The following is a 22631-nucleotide window of genomic DNA, read 5'->3' on the forward strand; positions in this document are numbered from 1 at the left end:
GAGTTTTATATGATATTTGTAGTCCTATGGGAATTTGGTTTATATTTCACCGTGTATTTGTATTTTAATTCTGTTTGTCTTATTTTGAAAAGTAAAATTAATACTGTTAAAAACGTTCAATAATGTTACATGCATGAAGACTGTACAGGTTAAAATTCAGGTATCGGGAGGTGAACCAATCAGAAGTCAGGGAGAGGTCAAGGGGAACGTGAGGGGGAACGCGAGGGGAACGTGCACGGGACAGAGAGGAGAGGTCAGGCATAGAAGGAGGACATGCGGGAAGAAGGAAGAGATTTGTGTTTGTGGGATAGTAGATGATACATCTGATTAAAATACACAACGAGTGAGTCCTTAGTGAAGAGATATAGTTAGATAGATAGACAGTTTAATTATAGATATAGGTTTATACTTATACATTTTGTGTGTGAGATATAAGTCTAATCGGTCATTTATATGTTGTGTATATGTACATTTCTACTGTTTTGCTATTCGTCGTTCAAGTACATTTTTGAAAGTATTTCATTGTTCACCTTTGCATATATCCAAATATAGCTTATCGGTTAACAATAATATAAGTAGTACATATGTCTGTTGCACAACACAATAGCATTAATCACCTTAATTAGTTTAGAATTCGGGCAGCGCATTCCTACAAAATAGCCAGGGTGGCTAGAGGGCGCTACATATTTTTTCTAGAAACATTGTACTTCATTTAATCATCGCGCAACCTCTCTTCTCTGCAACATTCTATGTATCACAGCCCGCAGATTTGCAACCATATCTTTCACATATTTGTCCATACTTTTTATCCCACGTCCAAACCAGTCCCTCATGACAGCAAAATAAAATGGATGTGATGTGGATGCTGAGTGAGCATGCAAAACCTACCTCAGTGCAGAGAGAACGTGGCTTGGTGCAGGGCGGATCACAGGATCGGTCAGCCATTGGCTTGGTTGTTGCTGTGCATCCACCTGCAGTGGAGAAGTCAAAAGGTTAGACTCAAAGCTTAGTGACTGACAGCTGGTGTTTTTGTGTAAAGGCTGGTAGTTGTTTACTAACAATATTCTTTATGTCTTACAGTCTCACAAAAAGTCCTAATGGGAACAGATGTGGCCCAGATTTTTCACTGCTTTTGTTCCACTTCTCCAGTTTGTTGAGTGGCAGGCAAATTGCATTATGGCCTCTACGCTCTTCTCTGAAAACAAAACTGTAAATTTCAGCGCATTACAGCAATATTGACTATGCGCCTATTGTGTCCTTTTACAGTAGACTTAAGAACTTTTTTTCTTTTGGAATTCCTATACAATATACGGTGAGTCAAGATATTATAGTTATTGCAATTAAGACCAGCCCTGGTTTTCATTTAGGAAAGATTGGGCCATATTCATAAAAGCTACAATCACCTTCAACATCACGTTAAGGGTAAATACTGTCAAATTAATGCATTCTCTCAAATGTAAATATTAGTTACCAGCTGCTTTTCCATTTCAGTGAAATTTGGCTTAACAGCCCCTTTCTACACATTTCACATGTTTGCATGTCCATGTGAGTGACTAAAAGAAAACTGCTTTGGGTGGAGAGTAATTTTCCATTCCTTTCTGGAGACATCACTGTGCTGTAAGTCTTGGTAGTGCTATGATGCATTTTTCTTGCAGTTTGTCTCTGCTTTTTGCACTCAAGAGCTGATCTTTTTACACACGAACACCTTCCGCAATCATTGTCCAAAACATTCCCGGTCCCGGATTCTTCTTTACTCCTGATGAGTATCCTGTTTTCTTCTGCCATAGCTTACACTTTTCCACATTTTCCGCTGCCTTTCTGGATTATAGTTAATTTATTTGTTTTTTTAGTTCTGGACAAGTTATGCTAGACCTTGACTTGATATATGAATATGGTAATGAGCTACACAAACAGACCAAACTAGCAGAATTGGGACAAGGTGGCCTTAGCAGCTTTACATTGACACTGAAAACAACCATTTATCTCCAACAACGCTGTTATAAATAACTCGACTGTACAGGTGGTGCTGTTAGTAAGGTGACTGTAAGACATAAAGTACTGGTGCCCCCATCTCCTTAAACATTTGTGTATTATATCTTAACATGCGTGTATCACATTCCACAAGTCCCAGTCAACATTTTTTTCATTTCTGTCCCTCTCTCTCACTTTTCCCCCTCTTTCTGTATCAAAAAACAATCTCCAAAATGTCCCAGAACTGTATTCTCATTGTCATGTCATGTCTTCAATAAAAATATATATATGTAAAAAATAAAAAAATAAAACTGAGCAGCTTGACAAGACATTGAGACACACAGGTATTCTTCTTTTTTTTCTATGTAGAATATTAAACTTTATTATTTTGCACTTAGTACTTTGAAGCTTGGAGCCCTATGTGCCACTAGGCACGAGGAGGACAGATGATGATGAACTTTGAAACTTAATTTTGTTTGGCCGGCGAGGTTATTTTTCCTACTTATTTTGTCTAATGATCTAGTGTCAGCTGATCAAATACTCAAGTTCCCTCCTCGGTTCCAAGCTGACCTGATGCTTCCAGAAACCCAGCCGGGTTCCACACAAACCCATAAATGACTGGGTGGGACCCCAGATCAACTGGGAAAATCCACTGATTAACCTTTCCATCCGGTTTGACCATCAACGCACAATCGAGAATATAAATGCTGGGTAAACTGGGAAAAGCTGTTATGTGACTTGTCATTTAGGTCTGAATTAGTAGGAAAATCAGACCATTTGATTATTGCAGAACAGCGCTTAACTACTCTCCCAGTAGTTTAATTTATTCCCTTTCCATCATTTGCCACTGCTCATGTATGACTCTTAACTCCATTGCCCCTTTAAAAATAAGATGATAAAACAAAAAGAGATCAGCTCCGTGGTACAATACTCAAATTTGCAAACTAAAGCAAATATCGCAGAAACTCAAAAGAATATGGCCTTCCACAAGAGAGCTAGAGTCACGCTCAATTTGGCAAGACAGCCTCAAAGCATATGGGAAGGCCCTCTGTAATGCCAGGGCTGCCTACTACTCGTCACTATTAGAAAAGAACAAAAACAGCTCACATTTTCTTTTCAGCACTTTGGCCAGGCTGACAAAGAGCCATAACTCTATTGACCCATGTATCCCCATAGATATCAGAAGTAATGAGTTCATGAGCTTCTTTGATGATAAAATTATAAAAATTAGAACTCTTGACCCAGGCATTCTGCCCAACAACAGGCCAATATCTAACCTTAAATTTCTTGCCAAGATACTTGAAAAAGTAGTTGCCAATCACTTATGTGAATTTTACTGGACAATTTATCCAAGGTTTTATTTAAATCATATTTGTCAGATCGATTTCAGTTTGTTCATGTTAACAATTAATCTTCCATACACACAAAAGTTAGACACAGCGTTCCTCACGGTTCAGTGGTTGGACCAATAGTATTCACCTTATATCTACATCCTTTATGTAAAATTATTCAGAAACACCGTTTTCACTGCTACAGTATGTGGATGACACCAAACTTAATATATCAATGAAGCCAGAGGAGTCCAGTCAATTAAATAAACTCCAAGCATGCCTTAAGGCAGTGGTTCCAAAACCTTTTCTGCAGGGCCCCCCTTTTATAGATATGGGGGGACACACGATATGAAACAATACGGGTTGGCCGATCGATCTGACGGGGGTAAGACAATATAAAGCAATATGGGTCGCTGATGGGAATGAGTGGGAACCACTACCGTAATGACATAAAGACCTGGATGTCCTCTAATTTTCTCCTGCTTAACTCTGGCATAACTGGGGTTATTGTGCTTGGCCCTAAACACCTTAGATACACATTATCTAATGAGATAGCCATCATGGATGATGTTGCCTTGCCCTCCAGCGCCACCTTAAGTAAACTACGAGTCATCTTTGATCAGGATTTGTCGTTTAACGCCCACATTCAACAAATGTCAAGGACTGCATTCTTTCACTTACACAACATCTCAAAAATCAAGCACATTCTGTTACAGAATGATGCAGAAAAATTCTCCACGCATTTGTTACCTCTAGGCTGGACTATTGTTATTATTATCAGGCTGCCTAATAAGGCCCCAAGAACTCTCCAATTGGTCCAGAATGCAGCTGTATGTGTCCTGCCACTAACTTAAGTTAAATTTAAAATGCTCCAGCTCACTTTTAAAGCTCTTAGTGGTCAGGCTCCATCCTAACTTAAAGGGATATTTACCCCTCTCTCTCTTTGTTGGATTTTATAACCCTGATTTTGACAATCTTTGCAAAGGTAGACAAATCTTAAAGTTTCTGAACAAGGTTGAAGTCTGAGCAAAGATGGTCTGATATTTTAATATCAGACCACCATATATTTAACCCCATATATTCAACTCTTATACATATTTTAGTTGATGAAATATTAAAAGTTCATTTTCATTTGGTGTATAATTCCCATGACACCTTTAAATCGCACTGATGACCTGCCTCTTTACTGTTATCTATGTTCTCTCATTTCCTGCCTGCTCGTCTCCCTGGTTATGACCCCTGCTCAGACTTTAGGATTTCCTCCTGCCTGCCACGTAACTGTTTTTAATTTTCATGAAACTTTTTGTCCAAGCAAGAGGGAGCCACTGAAGGTATTTGAAATTGTTCCATGTGGCCCTGGAGCCGCAGGTTGTCTGGCCCTGCCCTAAACCATGACCAACCAAGCCACAAAGTTTAAACAAAATCAGGTCACAAGTTATTTGAGTTACCTGTGACATTTAGTCCATCAGAGCGCTGACACCAGACCTGTCGAGAGGATCCTCTCCATGGTCCTGACCTCCACTTGTATTGAAAGCACTGGCCCTCTGCAGGCAGAATGAATGTTGCAATCTCACTTAGAACATTTGACAACATCAATACCACTAAAACCCAAAAACATAATGTTTACATTGTTAATGTTAGCAGGAGCAGATAAGAATTTCAGCAGAATTCAAAGTTTCAGCACTTTCCATTAATTTACTTTCTTATTCTGGCTCAATTTGCCTTGAGATAACATTTGTTGTAATTTGGCGCTGTATAAATGAAATTGCATTGAATTGATGTATTGATCACAGGGGATACTCAACCAACAAAATACAGTAATGATACTGAAGACAGCATCTAATTTGCGATTGAAGCCAGATCAAATCCAGCTTTATTTAAAGTGCATTTGACATGAATGGCTAAGAACACTTAACATTCAATCATAAAAAAATAGGACAATATATGCACACAAGCTCATCTGACGTGATTTTGTATCTGCACGTATAGGCTTGTGCGTATATGTGTACCTATGCTAATACTGCTGATTAGCGGCTTCATGATACCGACTAAGCCTGATTACAGGATTTTGATTTTGTCAAGCCAGCTCGCACCCAAGGCCGAGGTCTGTTGAGATTCACAGTGCATGCCCTGGTCGTTCGTGGAGAGGGAATCACTCTCTTTTACTTGTTTTTTTTGTTTTTGTTGTGGGCCTGCAAAGCCCTTTGGGACATTGTATGTGATATTCAGTATAACAGGGTTCTCACATATTAGTAGTGCCATAAACACAAGTTCTTACTTCATGTGTTAATTTGGTTCCCAGAAGGACTGACACTGACCTGTACATGGTCGGGCCTGAAGCTCCTGCTCTGGACACTGCAGAAGATTCTCTGGTTCTTGGGCCAGCACGGATCTGGATCGGACTTGGACAGAGCCGAAACCCAGGTCGTCCCCATTCACACAGCTCAGCTGGCATGGACTCCAAACAGTCCAGTCTGTCAGGTAGCACTCACCTTCAGAACACACACATCAACAAACATAAATGTCAACATGCAACCAGAGATTTGCTTTGATTGATTTTGGTATGTATAAATCAACTTGAAAAGGCTTAAAACTGACTTGAATTTGTCAATCCATCCCAGTGAATATTAAATCTGTATAAGTATATGCCTGTTATAGGACTGTAATAAAGTCTGCACCTCCAAGTAAAATCACAGTCCGAGTTCATGAAAACGTTTTAAAGGTTAAAAGTATCTTTGGGGGTTAGAAAAGTGAACAATGCAATTTGAAGGATTAAAATACAATATATAGATCATTTATTTTGAATTTGACAATACCAGGGCAGCATGGTGGTGCAGTGGTTAAGCGCCTCTCTCAGGTGAAATAATGAGCTGCTGTTTCCGCTGACAGAGAAGTGCCTGCCATCATCTGCATTTTTACACCTATTTAGAACTCCTGTGCTACTGTCTAATATGTGCCTGGGCAGACTTCTCATTGTCTGAAATCTATGTCCACGGGGACAACCCTGCAACAGTATTTACACTCCTGTCTAATTAGGAAAAAGTAGTAATAAATTAAAAAAATAAAATGAATTAAAGGCAATTATAATGTGCCATTCGTTACTTGGACAGCTGTTAAATTATGGTAATATGGTGTTTATGGGGAAATATCCATAAAGGTGATAGGCAGGCATAATCGCAAACGGGCGAACCATTTACTGGTCTTGACTGGATATAATTGCTTAGACCAACAGTTAATAAATCCAAATGAACCTGAATATTTAAAAAAAAAATCCCTTTTCCGTCTCTGTTGTTCATCACCTGTGCGCGTTCTGTCCTGTCATCTTGCATCCATTTACCAGTCCTTCAGTGCTTATATTAGAAAAAATGCTGAAGCAAAAGGTGGAGGATCAGTGTGTAATTAGGGGTCTCTACTGTTTTTGCTCTGATTTTTTTTAAATTATTCTTCCACCAGAAGTGCCCTGAAATGGATACTGCGGGCCAAATAGTGAGACATGCAAATAAGAAATTTTGAATCACACCAGCAGACACTGAAAATGTCATCTATGTGCTTCCCAGTTAGTACGAAACATGGAACATATATTGCAGTGTTTATTCATTTCTCTGTGCTCTCAATATGAAATTTACAAAAGAAAATTATCTTGTGGTATCTGCTGTGATTTTAATGTTAATGACATTGTTTCATCCATATAAATTAAACTGACTGTATTGCACAATTTAAAACAAATGTCTGCAGTTTCATCAGTGAACTTTTCTGATCACAGTTGTGGTCTTAGCAAGATTACAGGCAGGTGCTTGTTTTATAGGGAGGAACAGGAGACATTTAAAAATGTCTGGTCAGTCTGGTCAGGTGTGGACTGGACACGGCTGATTCTAATAATCTGAATGTGCTGTGTAACCGGTTAAGCACCATCTGAACAGAGAGTAATTTAATAATCTCAACTCAACTCATCTCAACTCTCTCTGCAGGTAAGGCACAAGATAGCTGTCCTTGAACAATGGCACTCTAAGAGTCACCTACCTGGACAGGGCACAGTACAGGATTCCTGCAGAATGATGTGTGTGTCACCATCCACTTGAGGCTCCAGGTCTCCACACAACTCATCATCCACCAGGCTGCTCTTCCCCTGACCCGACCCATCCGAGACGAAGCATGACACATTCCGGAAGCGGAGGCCTTCTCCACACCTTGCTCCCTGGAGTCAACAGAACCCAGATATATGTGAGAGTCCAACACACCTTACAGCCTGTGCATCTCCAACTTATTCAGCTAACAATCATACAGAAATCGTCCTGATAGGGCTTCAGAGTTTCTTTAATTTTGTCAGAAACACAGTTTCCCAGTGTGCTCACTTGCTGACTTCTCACTTGAGTGAGCTGAGAAAGGACAATGAGGGAAATGCAGGGAAATCTGTACTTTAGGGCACAATTGTGGAGATTGGACAGTTTTCATCCAAGTAAGACTCAGCTATGGTGGTAAAGTAGGCATGACTATTCAGTGGAAATGTTATTCACACTTGAGTGACAGAAGATGAAAGGAGAGGCTGTTTTACCTCAGACTTGCATTCAGACCAGGCACTGTATTGCCAGTGGTAGCATGGCTTCACCAGACAAGACTTCCACTGCTCCATCTGCGTAGGACACGGCCTCCCATCACCCTGTGGGGCCTGGATCACTGTCCGCCTCCTCCATAACTTCCCTATGGAGCAGCAGAAATCACGAAAGAACTGTAATTGACATGAACGTTTAACAAGTTCATACTGAACATTCAAACCATTCAAAGAAGAAAAAGAGAAAAATGTGTGTTAAAATGTGTTAAAGAGGATCACTAGTTGGCTCCCAGTTTGAAACACTAACAGCATCATCTGAAATGTGATTACAAAATTAAAGGAATTAAGACATCAGACTTCAGAGCTACTCCAGGGGGGGCACGGCACGGGACCAGGAGAGGAGCGATATGAATAAGTACCGCCTCGGGTAAATGAATGAGGCAACACTTCTTCGTCTCGCTGCAGGAGAATGAGCGCCTCCGAGACCGATCAGCCGTCCTGTATTGTTTTATATTGTTTCCCCCGTCAGACCGATCATTGTTTTATATCGTCTCCCCCCGTTACAGCTGTCCCATATTGCTCTATATCGTCTCCCCCCCCCCTCCCTCCCCCCGTTACACCGATCAGCCGTCCCGTATTGTTTTAGAAAATAATGTCTGGCTGTACCGCATGTGCCAGAGAGGAGTAAGAGGAGAGAGTGTTTCTGTGCTTTATACACACCATATACTAAGTTCATAGTTTAGAATATAATTTAAAATAATATATAGACTATATACTCTTTACGTTCTCTGCACTTTGCATAGTAATACTTACCAGCAACCAAGTCTTCATCAGAGACCTTTTAGTACAGGAGGCTGGAGGAGTGTACATTGCTTTATTACTGTCTCAAGAGGAAGAAAGGTTCAGAATCTGTAGAAAGTACTTACTCTTCTGCTTGCATTACACATTACAGTGATGTGATTTTGACTTAATGCATTTTCAGCCTTAAACCAAGAGTTCATATGATATGTTGTCAAGTCAAAAGCACAATATATTTCAGAACAGTTGCAACACAATGTGAAAAACAAGTAGAACTTGTTGTTCCAGTTGCTTGCACTTGTATAAGTCACCTTTGATCATGAGAAAAGTTGTGATTTAAGTTTTCATTTTGAAAGTTTGGGTTTGGTTTGAATGGAAAGTGTGTGCACTCTGGGTGTGTGTACTCTCCACACAGCAGAGAAAGCAAAAGCGGACATGTATCATGATATGTGATTATATATGTGTGGGTGGGTATTCACAAAAATCTTGTAGAGTGAGCCTGAAAATAGAGACTAGTTGGGTTAAATGTTTAGAGCGTCAGTCATACCTGCAAGCCCGCAGGTGTTGGTGCACTCAGACCATGCTGACCAGTCAGACAGCTGGCAGTTGACGGGGCACTCCACAACACAGGAGGCATTCATCTGCCACTTCCTCTCTAGCCCCAACTGCATGAGAAGAACAGTCAATTTTAACAACAAATTTGTCTCAACAAACATTCAGGAGACGTTTGATAACAAGAAAGTGATGCACAACCAACCTCTTTGCAGAACTTAAGGTCAACAGATTTGCCATCACTACGCACACAGTCCAACATACGGGTTTTAATGCCATTTCCACACACAGCTCTGCCGCTCAGCTGACAGGTGCTCCAGTCTGCAGTGAAGAGATTTCCAGCACTTATTTACAAAAGCTGTTCACTGAGCATCAAAAAAATCCAGGACAATGAATAATTTTGCTTTACTTGAAGATATAACCACCAGTGAACTTCAGTCTTAAATGTACCTTCTGCAAGTTACACAACAATTTGTGTTGCATATTCTGACCCCCATATTTATGTAGGGACCACAAAATGTAGCCTCACAATGGAGTGCCTCTCAAGCTGTGTTTCCCTTTTTTTGATTGTTTTTGTATGTGCAATTAATGGTGAAAAATGAATGGAAATGTATGCATATGGCTCACGGTCACCTTTGCAGCAAAGGTAATTGCTTCTGTGGTTTACTGTTTTTAAAAAGTATTTGTGAACTTCTTTGCTGCCCTAAATTGTAGACTTCTGCAAATGTTCTTACAACGCTCTTAATAATGCCATAGCCACCAAGTCTACAATTTAGGCAAGGCAGCAAAGAAGTTCACAAATGCTATGTGGCTACGGCATTATTAAGAGCGTCGTAAGTACATTTGCAGAAGGAGAGTGTGTTTCTGAATCGACTACTGCTTTTTGGCATGTCAGAATTACATTATTGTGATTTTATTGTGTCACACTCAAGTTCACTATATGTGTATGGTTGTTACCTAAAAGCATTCATCTGCACGTTACTTTAAAATGTGTCAAAAATCAATCAATTAGTCTATGTCCAGGGGGGCAGAGCGATCTGGTGCGGAGCGGCCTGCCGACAAAACTTTTCGCGGAGCGATCTGCCGGCCAGGCCGAATTGCAGCCGGGCGGGCCGGATAGCAGGACCCGCTCACGGGCCGGACCAAACGGCCTCGCGGGCCGTGTACGGTTCCCCATCCCTGCTCTATAACATAAAACTATTTTTTAATAATCGCATTAAAAAAGCACTCACATATTGGTTATCAGTTATTGCATGGAGTTGACTAAGATGTTTCAGCCTCACCGGTGATGTTGTAGGAGTAGTGGAAGCAGTTGCTGTTCAGCTTGCAGGGCTCTGTCTCCTTGGTTGAAGGACACAACTTCCCTTCCCCAGGCTGACGAATTGGATTAACACTCCTCACTCGACTGTTGTTCCTATCGCACGGCTGATGAGCAAGAAAGAGGGCGCTACATTTATTCAGGTTATACATACTTAAACTCAACAGGACAACAAAAACAAAAACAGGAAAAAAAATTCTAGCGGCCTGACCACACCAGACTGAGACATTTACAAACACCCACATGTTCAATTAACAAGTAATAATAATTCAAATAAATTGATTAGGAGAATGTGCCATTTATTACCTGTACAGCTGTTCATTTGTACAATCATGTTACCACCATATGAATACATACTGTATATATGATACTGTATGTATGTGTTACTCATTGTCTGTCTGCTCAAATTGTGCCTGGTGACATCTTTACAGGTGATCCTCTATCATCCCATGGAGGTGCAATCGCAGATGGGAAACCGTTTACTGGACTCAAATGGATGTGTGGAGTGTATTCAGAGATTTAGTTGGATAGGCAATAAAAAACCCTGTATGCTTTCTTTCCAAATGTAAAATAAATACCATTTGCTCTGATCTGCTGATACAGTATCCTTTTACTTAGAGTTTTCTCCATTCATATTTGATGCAAATGTACTTTTTTCCACTTTGCGTTTGACCGAGTTTTTCGTATGTCTGAATGAGTAGTTTTGACCTGACCGCTCTGAGTGGCATGGGGTACAAGCTGCTTTTAGCTGCAGCCTGTGCACAAGCTTTAACAATTTTAATCATCAGGGAATCATTTTCTTGAAATTAATGAACCAATGTGAGGCTGGGAGGACATACTATGTAGACAGAGATAAGCACATTCACTTGTGCTAAGAATGTACAACTGCTGTTAGCTGTTCTCAACTCAACTCATCTCAACTTTCTCTGCAGGTAAGGCACAAGATAGCTGTCCTTGAACAATGGCACTCTAAGAGTCACCTACCTGGACTAGTAAGTTACAGGTGCAATTGTGTCATAATAAAACTGTTTAGAATCAGCAAGTTCTCATTCCCCACTTGTCAAATATTGCAGCATGGAGAAGGGCCCTTCTCCTCACAATTCAAGGCGTTGATAGACCTGAGAATCTTGGGTTCACGAGTGAAGGAGTCACTACTGAAATACCACTTCAACAATTTTCGATACTATGGACAGACTGTACAATAAATCTAAGGGAGGTTCAGTCAGATTCCCAGACTGGACAAACTGGGCTTTAGATTCTATCAAAGCTTTGGAACTCCCCTCTATAGACAAGAAATATTATTGTGGCCTATTCGGATTTAATTACATAAAATTGCGTACACATATACTGTAGCAACATTTTAATGTTATAACCTAGATTACACAGGAAATGCTTTTAAAACATCAACATATGCCCTAATGCAAAATAGACACTCCAAAGCTCTGGTACAATCCAAAGCTGGTTCCAGTCTGGGAATCACACAGGTGACGCTCTCCAAATTGGCAATCCACAGTTCAAACTCAAAACACTGATATTATGCTGTATATAGCGACAAAATCTGCTGCAGTAGTACTTCAGTAGTAGTCAATGGGCTGCTATCCTCATCACCCAAAGACGCCCATGTCTATCCAACGCAGGGCTCTCCAACAGGTCGCTATCCAATCAAATTCCCAGACATTTTGCCCCGTCTGTTGAACACACAGCAACTTTTCACAGGACATTACGACTGCTAGCAGGCTACGAACGGAGAAGGTAAAGGAGCTACATAAGAGTGAACTTAAGAGGATTCACTCCAGCAGACACCACACACTATCACTCTCTCATCTCACTAACATCAGGAAAGACTGAATGCGTGTGAATTACAGATGAAGTGGGAACTACAGGGAATTTCCAGAATTACAAGGAATGTGAAGGGAAATTGTGACAGTGATATTTGGACAGACAGAAATGTGAAATATGAAAGGTATAGTAAATAGAAATAAAATAGTAAAATAACTAACAACATTGTTTTGTTTTAATTTAATTTAATGAATATAATGTGAATTTATTAGTGTGAGCTTGACACGGAAAATGTATACAATAAAATGTTGCTCATGTTGCTGAAATTAAGTGTTTTATGATACAAAATGTGAGTGTTGAGTGTTGGATATCAACATTTTGTAAATGTTTACACAAAAGACACTTATTCAGCTGGTTTGGGTGGAAAATCACCTGTAACTTACCAGGAACACAACACGACACATTTTTATCTAAAACATTATTATTGATGAGTGAAGTTGGCGCAGTCAAAATCTTCAAATAGGGAAAAATGTGTAATTTGTTGGTGCTGCATTTGTGCTGGAAAAAATGTTTGTGCTGCCTCTGTTTTCTTATGTTATTAACAATTATAATAAATGTCATCCTAAGTCACTTTGTCCAACAATACGGGACTTGCCGCGCCCCCCTGCAAAGGCGCTGCGCCCCCCACTTTGGGAACCACTGTCATAGGGTAAATACAGTTATTACAGGGTGTTGTTAAACAGCAATGTAGGCTACAACAAATTGCTTCATAGGCTGTGGTGAAGAGAAGAAGAGGAGAGAAATAGAAAAAAGAAAAACAGACGAAATCCCACCCAAAGATGCAACCCAACCCTGCAGTCACACAACCCCACATTCATGCAACCCCGTCCTGGCCTGCCTAGGATATAAAATGAAAAAAAGAAACTATTCGGTGTTCAGGTTTTTAGTAATTTGTCTGTCATAGCCTGTAGATATGTGAAGTCAAAGATAAATGGTTGCCATCACTGATAGAACTCCTTTAAACCTCATTGTGTACTTGATTTTCTCGATTTTAAGAAAATACGTCATATCCCTCAGCCATTGCGAAATAGAGGGGTGAGGGATTTTCAATGCAGGAGCATTAGCATCCATTAATGTAAGGTCTGGGATTGTTTAGATGCACGTGTTTATAACAAAAAATGTATGTAATTCTTCCCTTCACTAGACTTCACCAGCCTCCCCCCACCAGTATCAGCCACACCCAGCCTCCCCCCACACCACACGACACTTCTCCCCTCCACCACACACAGCACACCTTTCTTCACACCAGAGCACGTCAGGAAAGAGCTGGGCAGACTCTGCCCAGGTAAGGCTGCAGGCCCCGACGGAGTCAGCCCAAGGGTCCTGAAAGTATGCGCAGGCCAGCTGTGTGGAGTCCTGCAGTATATCTTCCACTTGAGCCTCAGCTTGAAAAAGGTCCCGGTGCTGTGGAAGACATTGTGCCTGGTTCCAGTCCCGAAGAAGTCACATCCCAGCACCCTCAATGACTACAGACCGGTGGCGCTGACGTCCCACCTGATGAACCTACTGTCATGCCTTCGGCCCTTGGTCAAACCGTCCCTGGACCCTCTCCAGTTTGCCTATCAGCCGAAACTGGGAGTAGAGGACGCCGTCATCTTCCTGCTTCACCGTGCCTATGCCCATCTGGACAGACCCAGCAGCACTGTGAGAGTCATGTTCTTTGACTTTTTCAGTGCATTCAACACCGTTCGGCCTGCCCTGCTCGGGAGTAAGCTGTCGGCAATGCAGGTAGACTCTCCCCTGGTGTCCTGGATAGTGGATGTAACTGGTCAGCCACAATTTGTCAGACTGCAGGGATGTGTGTCTGACACTGTGCTGTGCAACACTGGGGCCCCTCAGGGTACGGTCCTATCACCGTTCCTGTTCACCCTGTACACATCTGATTTCCAATTCTGCTCGGAGTCCTGCCACCTGCAGAAGTTCTCAGATGACTCTGCAATAGTAGGCTGCATCACCGAGGGGAAGGATGAGGAGAACAGGGGTGTCGTGGACTCCTTCATCGAGTGGTGTGAGCTGAATCACCTGCAGCTCAACACTGACAAAACTAAGGAGCTGGTGGTGGACCTCCGCAAGAAGAAGTCCCCCCCCCCCACACACCTGTGTCCATCAATGGGATGACTGTGGACTCTGTGCAGGTATACAAATACCTGGGAGTCCATTTGGACAACAAACTGGACTGGTCTAAGAACGCTGAGGCTGTTTACAAGAAGGGCTGTTAACAAGAAGGGACAGGGTCAACTCTACTTCCTGAGGAGGCTTCGATCCTTCAATGTCTGTAACGCCACGCTGAGGATGTTCTACCAGTCCGTGGTTGCCAGTGACATCTTCTTCGCGGTCGTGTGCTGGGGCAGTAGGGCGAGGTCAGCTGACGCCAACAGGATCAATAAGATCGTCAGGAAGGCTAGCTCCGTCCTGGGGGCTGAACTTGATTCGTTGGAACGTGTGTTGGAGAGGAGAATGCTGCGCAAGCTACGGAGAATCATGAACAATGGCTCTCACCCTCTCCACCAGGTGCTGGCCTCATACAAGAGTACCTTCAGTAACAGACTCATTCCTCCCAGGTGTACTACTGAGCACCATAGGAAATCCTTTCTCCCTGTGGCCATCGGACTCTATAATAAAGCTACCTTGGGTCAAGGTGGGACGGGGATCTGAGCCCCCCCCCCCCCCAAAAAAAAAGTGTCATTATCACTTTAAAGCATATTGCACAACACAGATGCACATTCTGCACTTTGTACCCCTTTGTACTCCTTATGTACTTTGTACTTTATTGTACTTTGATATAGAATTTGCGCTGCGATTGAACACTTTTGTTGGGGGGGGGGGGGGGGGGGGGGGGGGGGGGGGCTAATCAAGTGAAGTTGGATAATTTCCCACGGCACACCTGGCGATCTTTCACGGCACACTAGCACACCGGTTAAAAAACACTGCCCTATTGTATGTTCTTTGTCCTGCACAGACCAGCTGAGCGGGATAGTGGAGAACATGTTCAACTTGAGTCTGAAGCAAGGGAAGGTACCTGAACTGTGAAAGATTTCCTGCTTAGTACCTGTACCCGTCACCCCAGGGACTTTAACGGCTACAGACCGGTGGCACTGACATCGCAGCTGATGAAGACTGGAGAGACTGGTTCTTGACCACCTTCGGCCCCTGGTGAGACCATCAATGGACCCACTGCAGTTTGCCTGCCAGCCTGGCATCAGCCTGGCATCAGGGTGGCTGTCATCTACCTTCTCCAGAGATCTCTCTCACATTTGGAAAAGGCTGGCATGTTCATGTTTTTGGATTTCTCCAGTGCTTTTAACACATGGACCAGCAAGGCATGGACCACCATCTCTCGGCCTAGGTTCTGGACTACCTCACTGACCGGCCTCAATACGTGAGGACTCGACAGTGTCAGTTCGACATGATTATCTGCAGCACGGGGGCTCACTAGGGTACGGTTCTGGTGCCGTTCCTGTTCACCCTCTACACTGCAGACTTCAACCACATCTCAGCAAACTGCCACCTTACCATACTGGACACATTGAGAACTGTAGTGATTATGCCTTATTATTATTAGTTATAAATCCAACAGGTTTTTTTTCAGCCAAATATTTAAATCTATCAAAAATCAGTACAGCAAACCTCAACAGGATGCAAACAGGCCTTCCAGGCCAATTTTGGTCTGTGGAAATAAAGAACTGATTAGAAAAGTAGATAATGATAAGGTGCTATTCATACCAGTTGACAGGGGCTCCATGCTCCCCAGTCTAATAAGACACAGTCCTCAGGACAGGGCAGTTGGCTGTTGCGGGCACCCAGCGGCATCTCTTCTGGGTCACACAGGTAGTCTTCCACCTGCTCTGATGGGCCATCTATCGTGTTTAGCATACACCTAAGTACAAACAGGTTAGAACAAACATCTGTTAAAGCCATCAAATAGAAAAAATACTGTTTGTGTGTGTGTGTGCATTTGCATCTGTTTTTATCTTTATTTTCAAGTTCTGTTCAGATCAGAAGATGATGTCATGCTAACATTTTACTCTGCTGTAATTCAAAAGTGATTCCAGATAGCCCAGATTTTCCTCTCCCTGGCCACATTCTTGAGCCCTTCCTTGGAGATCTAAAAATGCCCCAAGGTCTGATGGGATACATCTGGCAATCCCTCCATCTTATTCTGGGTCTGCCCCATTGGTCTTACTGGTCTCCTCTGATTGTATGCCTAAACGTCCTTAGCTAGCTCCTTTAAATGCAAAATACTAGAAGTTCTGCTGTAAGCGCACTCCTGATCTCTGAGCTACTCACCCTGTTACACCCTGCAAACTGATTACTGACCATTGTATCCTGCCAGCCTAAGCTCTGACTCTGCCTCCTCTCCCAACAACATGCTGGTGGGTTTCAGGAATTTCACAGTGCACGTTCCTGCTGAGAACAGCATTCGACAAACCCTATCTTACAATTCCAGGTCCAGAACTACTTTAAGGTCAATGAAAGGTCCTTCTCCATGACCTCACCAAACTCAGCTGTCAACAGTATTTTTGCTTTTGTCACCTACAAAGCAGCAGTCCCTCTGGCCTACTGATAGCAGTCTGCTGCTTCAGGAGTCACCTTGGCTACCCACACCTGAAAGGCCTACTTTTTGACCCTGATAGCCTCCTTTACTTGCTTCTATAAACCAGCAGGTTCTTTGATTTCCACCATACAGGCAGTGGCTACAACAGAAGCTCAAATATTAATAACACAGCGCTCCAAAAGCAAGCCAGCTTATCTGTCATTGTTCACATGGGTAAAGGCATTCCAAGGAGGCTACAATCTTATGTTACACACAGCCCTCTGCTTCATTAGGGAGAATTCCAACACAGAATTGCTCTGCCAAGGGCTTGTGAGTAACCCAGCATTTCCTAATATTCATATATTCTGAAAAAACACAATTCAAGATCATTGAAAATTATAAATTGGCACTCTTTGAAACCTAACACTTTCTATGCACTAGAAACTTCAAACCAACTTAGTTAGTCCACCATAGTTGGGACATTATGGGGTGTCAACAGATTGTTTTAATATCTTTTTGAAACATTCAATCTTATTTTTCAACTTTTCACATATTTTCCCTTTTCCTGTCTTTATTCTTTTGCATATAAATGTCACAATCACTAGACATTCAATGATTTCCAATGGAAGACAATTTTTTCCCATCATTGATAGATTTGGATAAAACGCAATCCAAAAACCACAATTTCCAAAATGATCCAAAATGTTCACCAGTGTTGGGAAATTTTGGGGTGATAATTTTAGTCACCATAGATACTGTCAGAACACAGAACATTTAATAATTATTTTAGTAAAAAAATTAATTATCTGCAAAAAATAGGATTATCTTGGAAAATAGTAGGAAATGCATGTACCTACATAAGATACACATTTGTGTGTGTTCAGTATGTAGATCAATACAACAAGAAACATTCCTCCAATAGCTCCAAACTTGACAGAAATCTCACTCACTAATTCAATCATTCACATTTACTATTTAAGTTAAAATCATATATGGGGTGATAATTAATTAATTTTGAGTGTTAATAGAACAGTGAATATAACCCTGTTTAAAAAAAGCAGTTGAGGGACAGAGTGAAATAAACGTGACAAAGGTCAGGCAGAATCTACTTGGAGATAAAATAATACCCAGACCAGCTAATAATTCTAAAATGTTGTTTTATGGACTTCAGCCCACAGCAGACACTTGACAGCTGGTAGAAGAATAAGTTTGGTAGTTCCCAGAGGAAGTTGTCACGCTGATTCACGCTTGGACAGGTGACAATAAGAAAACCAAAAGAATTTCACCATGACAATATGACATGATAACTAGCCAAGGGAAATTTGGTCACCAATAAATCCAAGCCAATGATTACCTGGCAAAACAAAAAAATGGGGGTTTACGTCAAAAAGATCTGCTCTGATCTGATCTTCTTTTTGAAAGAAAAAATGGGGGTCCGGTCCCCTATTCACCGTTTGTTGCTGAGACTTTGTCGTTTGTGCAATAAACTCTATCACACCAGATTCTGCCAGGACTTAATAATGGACGTAATTTTTCCTCCTTTGAATTCTAACTTTGAATTTCTGACAGCGTGGAGAAGAGTCTCAGAATTTTCTTGTCCTCCTTATGTACTTATACTGTCATGTACTGTTCCCCCCATTGTATGTACTTCGTACCCCTATTGTGTGTACTTATCGTGTACTTATTATCTACTTGCATTCTTGCACATTTCTTATTGCACTAGTTTGGGTGATTTCTGATTTTCATGCTGTACTGTAACTGTTGCACAGTAATTTCCCTCGGGATAATAAACTTTCATCTTATTTTACCTTATTTGCACTATTGCCATTATTTTTCAAAAACACTTGTGTGTAATGAATGTTATTATGTTGTTATATTTTGATTTTGTTGATGTTGCTATATTGTTGCAAATTGAGTTTGTTTTTTATTTGGCTACAATCTTTGTCCTGTGCTTTATTGTGATTATAGTCATGATAACCTAAATTGCATATTGCATATTGATGATGCATTCACTTCATAAATTGTGAGGCATTGCTCTCCCCTACACAAAAGTAGATAGGCTGCTTTTCTAAGTAAAAAGTATCATTATCGGCAATACTGGCCCTGTATTTACCTGGTATAGGATCCCAACATACGCAGCATTGCCCACCACTACCTGCACAAGGTTTAATAGATCCCAATCTTCAAAAACTTTGTCTGTCTGTGCATCAAAGCTGAGTCCTCTCTGGCTAAGATGATTAAAGAGAGCAGATTGATCATCTGGCCACCTTTATGACGACAATGTTGTCCTGCTCGGTGGAAACCCTAGGCAGACAATCCCAGTTAAGAGAGCAGGCAGGACTCAAATAGTCAAAACATGCATCCAGATGTTGCTGCTCTAGCCTCCTGCAGGAACACAAGTTGAAGGTACGAAGACAGACAAGGTTTTTCAGCCATCTCCCTGATTTTGGGTAAGGTAAAATTACACTGGGAGAGTAAAGCTAAGTTCCAGATTCCTCCAAATTACTTAGTTAAGCATCTGAAGACTCTGGTTTCTAGTACCTTCACTGACCTCCAGAATGGATTAGTGGACAAAGCAAACCCTCTTAAAGGCACTGTATACACTGTTTTGGTCACTGTCACTGCAGAAAACCCTGCTTCACAAAGATAGGATCTTAAAAATGGAAGCAGGGTTTTCAGTGCTTTTTTGGCGATCTCAAGATATTCTGCCTTGATTTTAATTCAGAACACCAGAAGAGTTGTTGTCTCCAACTAACTTTTAAGGCCACTGTCATTTGCAAACTCCAGCAGTTGATCTTCTTCTGGCACAGACATGCTCAATTCATCTGGTTTGTTCACAAATGGTAGCATTGGCATAAAATGTGTGGGTGTGTGGACATGATTACGTAGGGTTCTCTTACCAAACCTTCCTGGTCTGGACACCTTCACCGCAGTTGTCCTTCAGGTCGACTTTGCTGACCTTCCAAACACTCCAGGGCTCTGCTATCCAAACATACTGCCCACAGTCACTTAGACAAGGAACCACCTCATACACCTGACACGGACAAATATCACAGGAAATGTATTAAGAACGACCAACGCAAAACTCGTCAGAATTTTGAAATCAAGTGAAATCAAAATTGGACTACTAATCAAATGACATTTACCTTAACCAGTATGATTCAAAGAAGGTTAATGAAAAAGTAACCTCACCATAGGTAACACTAATTGTTAGTTGTTCTTCTGTATGTTGTCCTGTTAATAATAACTGCATTTGAATTTTATTATCCTTACTTTATGTTACTCTTTTGCTGTTATGTAGTCTTGGTGACATGCGCATGTTAGGAGCCCCTCAAAAACCAGACAGTACATCTCAAGGGGTCTATTCTAATAGAATACATTTGAACAAAAAAAAAAGTAGTAACATCTGACCATGCAGACACCTTAAAGTTTCACATATTTAATCTGCATTCTGCAGTCTGCATCTGAATTCAAATTTGGAGTTCAACAGTGGACTCACCTGAGCCTGTGGATGGAATCCGTTCATAATTCACCAAGAACAGAGAAGTATAACAGGGACAAAAGTAAGTAACATTTTTGTACTTTAGGATCAAACAGAAACATACATTCAGGTAGGTAGTAAAGACAGTACAACACTCTGTTTAAACTATCTCTCACCTGGTTGACATGGTCCAATTTAGGGCATGGTCTCCCACCATTGTAGGGCTTCTCCCTCAACCACTTAGAGCGAACTTTGACCCCACTGCCACATGATTTGCTGCAGCGGGACCAGTTGGACCACTCGCTCAGCTTACAGTCAGATGGACAGGGTATAATACAGGCTTCTTCAATATACCCTACAGCCAAACACAAGAAAAAATAGTACAAAGTATTTTTCCATCACTCTCTATAGATGGGGTTACAGACCTGCTGCAAAAAACTGTCAGAGAACTATTACTGAACCTCACCGGGGGGGGCTGCAATATAGAAAAACGTGCAAGAGTGCATGCAGATAATAACTACACACAATACGGGGTACGAAGTACATGCAATCGGGGAACAGTAGATGACAGTACAAATACATAAGGAGGACAAGGGTACTAAGTGCAAATGTGCATATGGCTATATAACTACAGCATACACGTGTGTGTATATGATATACAGCAGCGTGTTGTGTGACATACTATAAAGTGACAGTGGGTAGAGAGGTAGATTTATTATAAAGTCTGATGGCCACAGGGAGGAAGGATTTCTTGTGGCGTTCCTGGGAGGAATAAGTCTGTTACTGAAGGTGCTCTTGTATAAAGCCAGCACCTGGTAGAGAGGGTAAGAGTCATTGTTCATGATGCTACGTAGCTTGCGCAGCATCCTCCTCTCCGACACACGCTCCAACGAATCAAGTTCAAACCCCAGGACGGAGCCAGCCTTCCTGATGATCTTATTGATCCTGTTGGCGTCTGCTGACCTCGCCCTACTGCCCCAAGACACACCCGCTAAGAAGATGGCACTGGCAACCACAGACTGGTAAAACAAACTCAGCATGGTGTTACATACACTGGAGGATTGGAGCCTCCTCAGGAAGTAGAGTTGACTCTGTCCTTTCTTGTACACGCCTCAGCGTTCTTAGACCAGTCCAGTTTGTTATCCAAATGGACTCCCAGGTATTTGTATACCTGCACAGAATCCACAGTCACCCCATTGATGGACACAGGTGTGGGGGGGGGGGTGACTTCTTCTTGCGGGGTCCACCACCAGCTCCTTAGTTTTGTCAGTGTTGAGCTGCAAGTGATTCAGCTCACACCACTCGAGGAAGGATTCCACGACACCCCTGTACTCCTCATCCTTCCCCTCGGTGATGCAGCCTACTATTGCAGAGTCATCTGAGAACTTCTGCAGGTGGCAGGACTCCGCGCAGAATTAGAAGTCGGAGGTGTACAGGGTGAACAGGAATGGTGATAGGACCGTACCTTGTGGGGCCCCAGTATTGCACACCACAGTGTCAGAAACACATTCCAGCAGTCTGACAAACTGTGGCCGACCAATCAGATAGTCAACTATCCAGGAAACCAGGGGAGAGTCTACCTGCATCGCCGACAGCTTACACCCGAGCAGGGCAGGCCAGACGGTGTTGAATGCACTGGAAAAGTCAAAGAACATGACTCTCACAGTGCTGCCGGGTCTGTCCAGATGGGTATAGGCACGGTGAGGGAGGAAGATAACGGCGTCCTCTACTCCCAGTTTCGGCTTCAAACCGTCACTGGAGAGGGTCCAGTGACGGTTTGACCAAGGGCCGAAGCAGTGACAGGACCAGTCTCTCCAAGGACTTCATCAGGTGGGACGTCAGTGCCACCGGTCTGTAGTCATTGAGGATGCTGGGATGTGACTTCTTCGGGACTGAAACCAGGCACGATGTCTTCCACAGCACCGGGACCTTCTCCAAACTGAGGCTCAGGTTGAAGATGTACTTGAGGACTCCACACAGCTGGGCTAGTGGGATAAGGTGGCCTCACAACCTTTCCTTTGACTACTATTTATCTCGAACAACACTGTACAACCTGACTGTATAAGCCAATGGCCAGGGTCACCGTACCCTCATCTCCATGTGTGTATCACATTCCACAGTTCCCAGTCAACATCTTTCTTTTATCTGTCTCCCTGCACAGCATGCCCTTGCTATCAGTGTTTGAATGAAGCTATGTATGAAAAGAGCTAGAGGAGAACATAACTGACAGTAGCAAGAAGTCGCTCAAAGAGCGTTTG

At 42.2% G+C, this 22631-nt stretch overlaps 1 protein-coding gene across 1 annotated transcript in view; it reads right to left on the reverse strand.

Moving 5' to 3' along the window:
• thsd7aa (thrombospondin, type I, domain containing 7Aa) overlaps positions 1-22631 on the reverse strand; it is a 101547-nt gene that overhangs the window by 8043 nt on the left and 70873 nt on the right. Inside the window, exons 14-25 of the mRNA XM_076157061.1 lie at positions 20550-20728; positions 20392-20397; positions 19793-19926; positions 16082-16235; positions 10485-10626; positions 9407-9522; positions 9197-9314; positions 7855-8000; positions 7323-7497; positions 5621-5794; positions 4751-4846; positions 889-971 (exon numbers count right to left, since the gene is read on the reverse strand). Coding sequence (XP_076013176.1) covers positions 889-971; positions 4751-4846; positions 5621-5794; positions 7323-7497; positions 7855-8000; positions 9197-9314; positions 9407-9522; positions 10485-10626; positions 16082-16235; positions 19793-19926; positions 20392-20397; positions 20550-20728 — 1523 coding nt within the window. The remainder of the gene's footprint in view (positions 1-888; positions 972-4750; positions 4847-5620; positions 5795-7322; positions 7498-7854; positions 8001-9196; positions 9315-9406; positions 9523-10484; positions 10627-16081; positions 16236-19792; positions 19927-20391; positions 20398-20549; positions 20729-22631) is intronic.

The sequence above is a fragment of the Genypterus blacodes genome, unplaced genomic scaffold (assembly GCF_046128005.1).
Source record: "Genypterus blacodes isolate CSIRO-AG114 ecotype Tasmania unplaced genomic scaffold, CSIRO-AGI_Gbla_v1 ptg000072l_1, whole genome shotgun sequence".
NCBI lineage: Eukaryota > Metazoa > Chordata > Actinopteri > Ophidiiformes > Ophidiidae > Genypterus > Genypterus blacodes.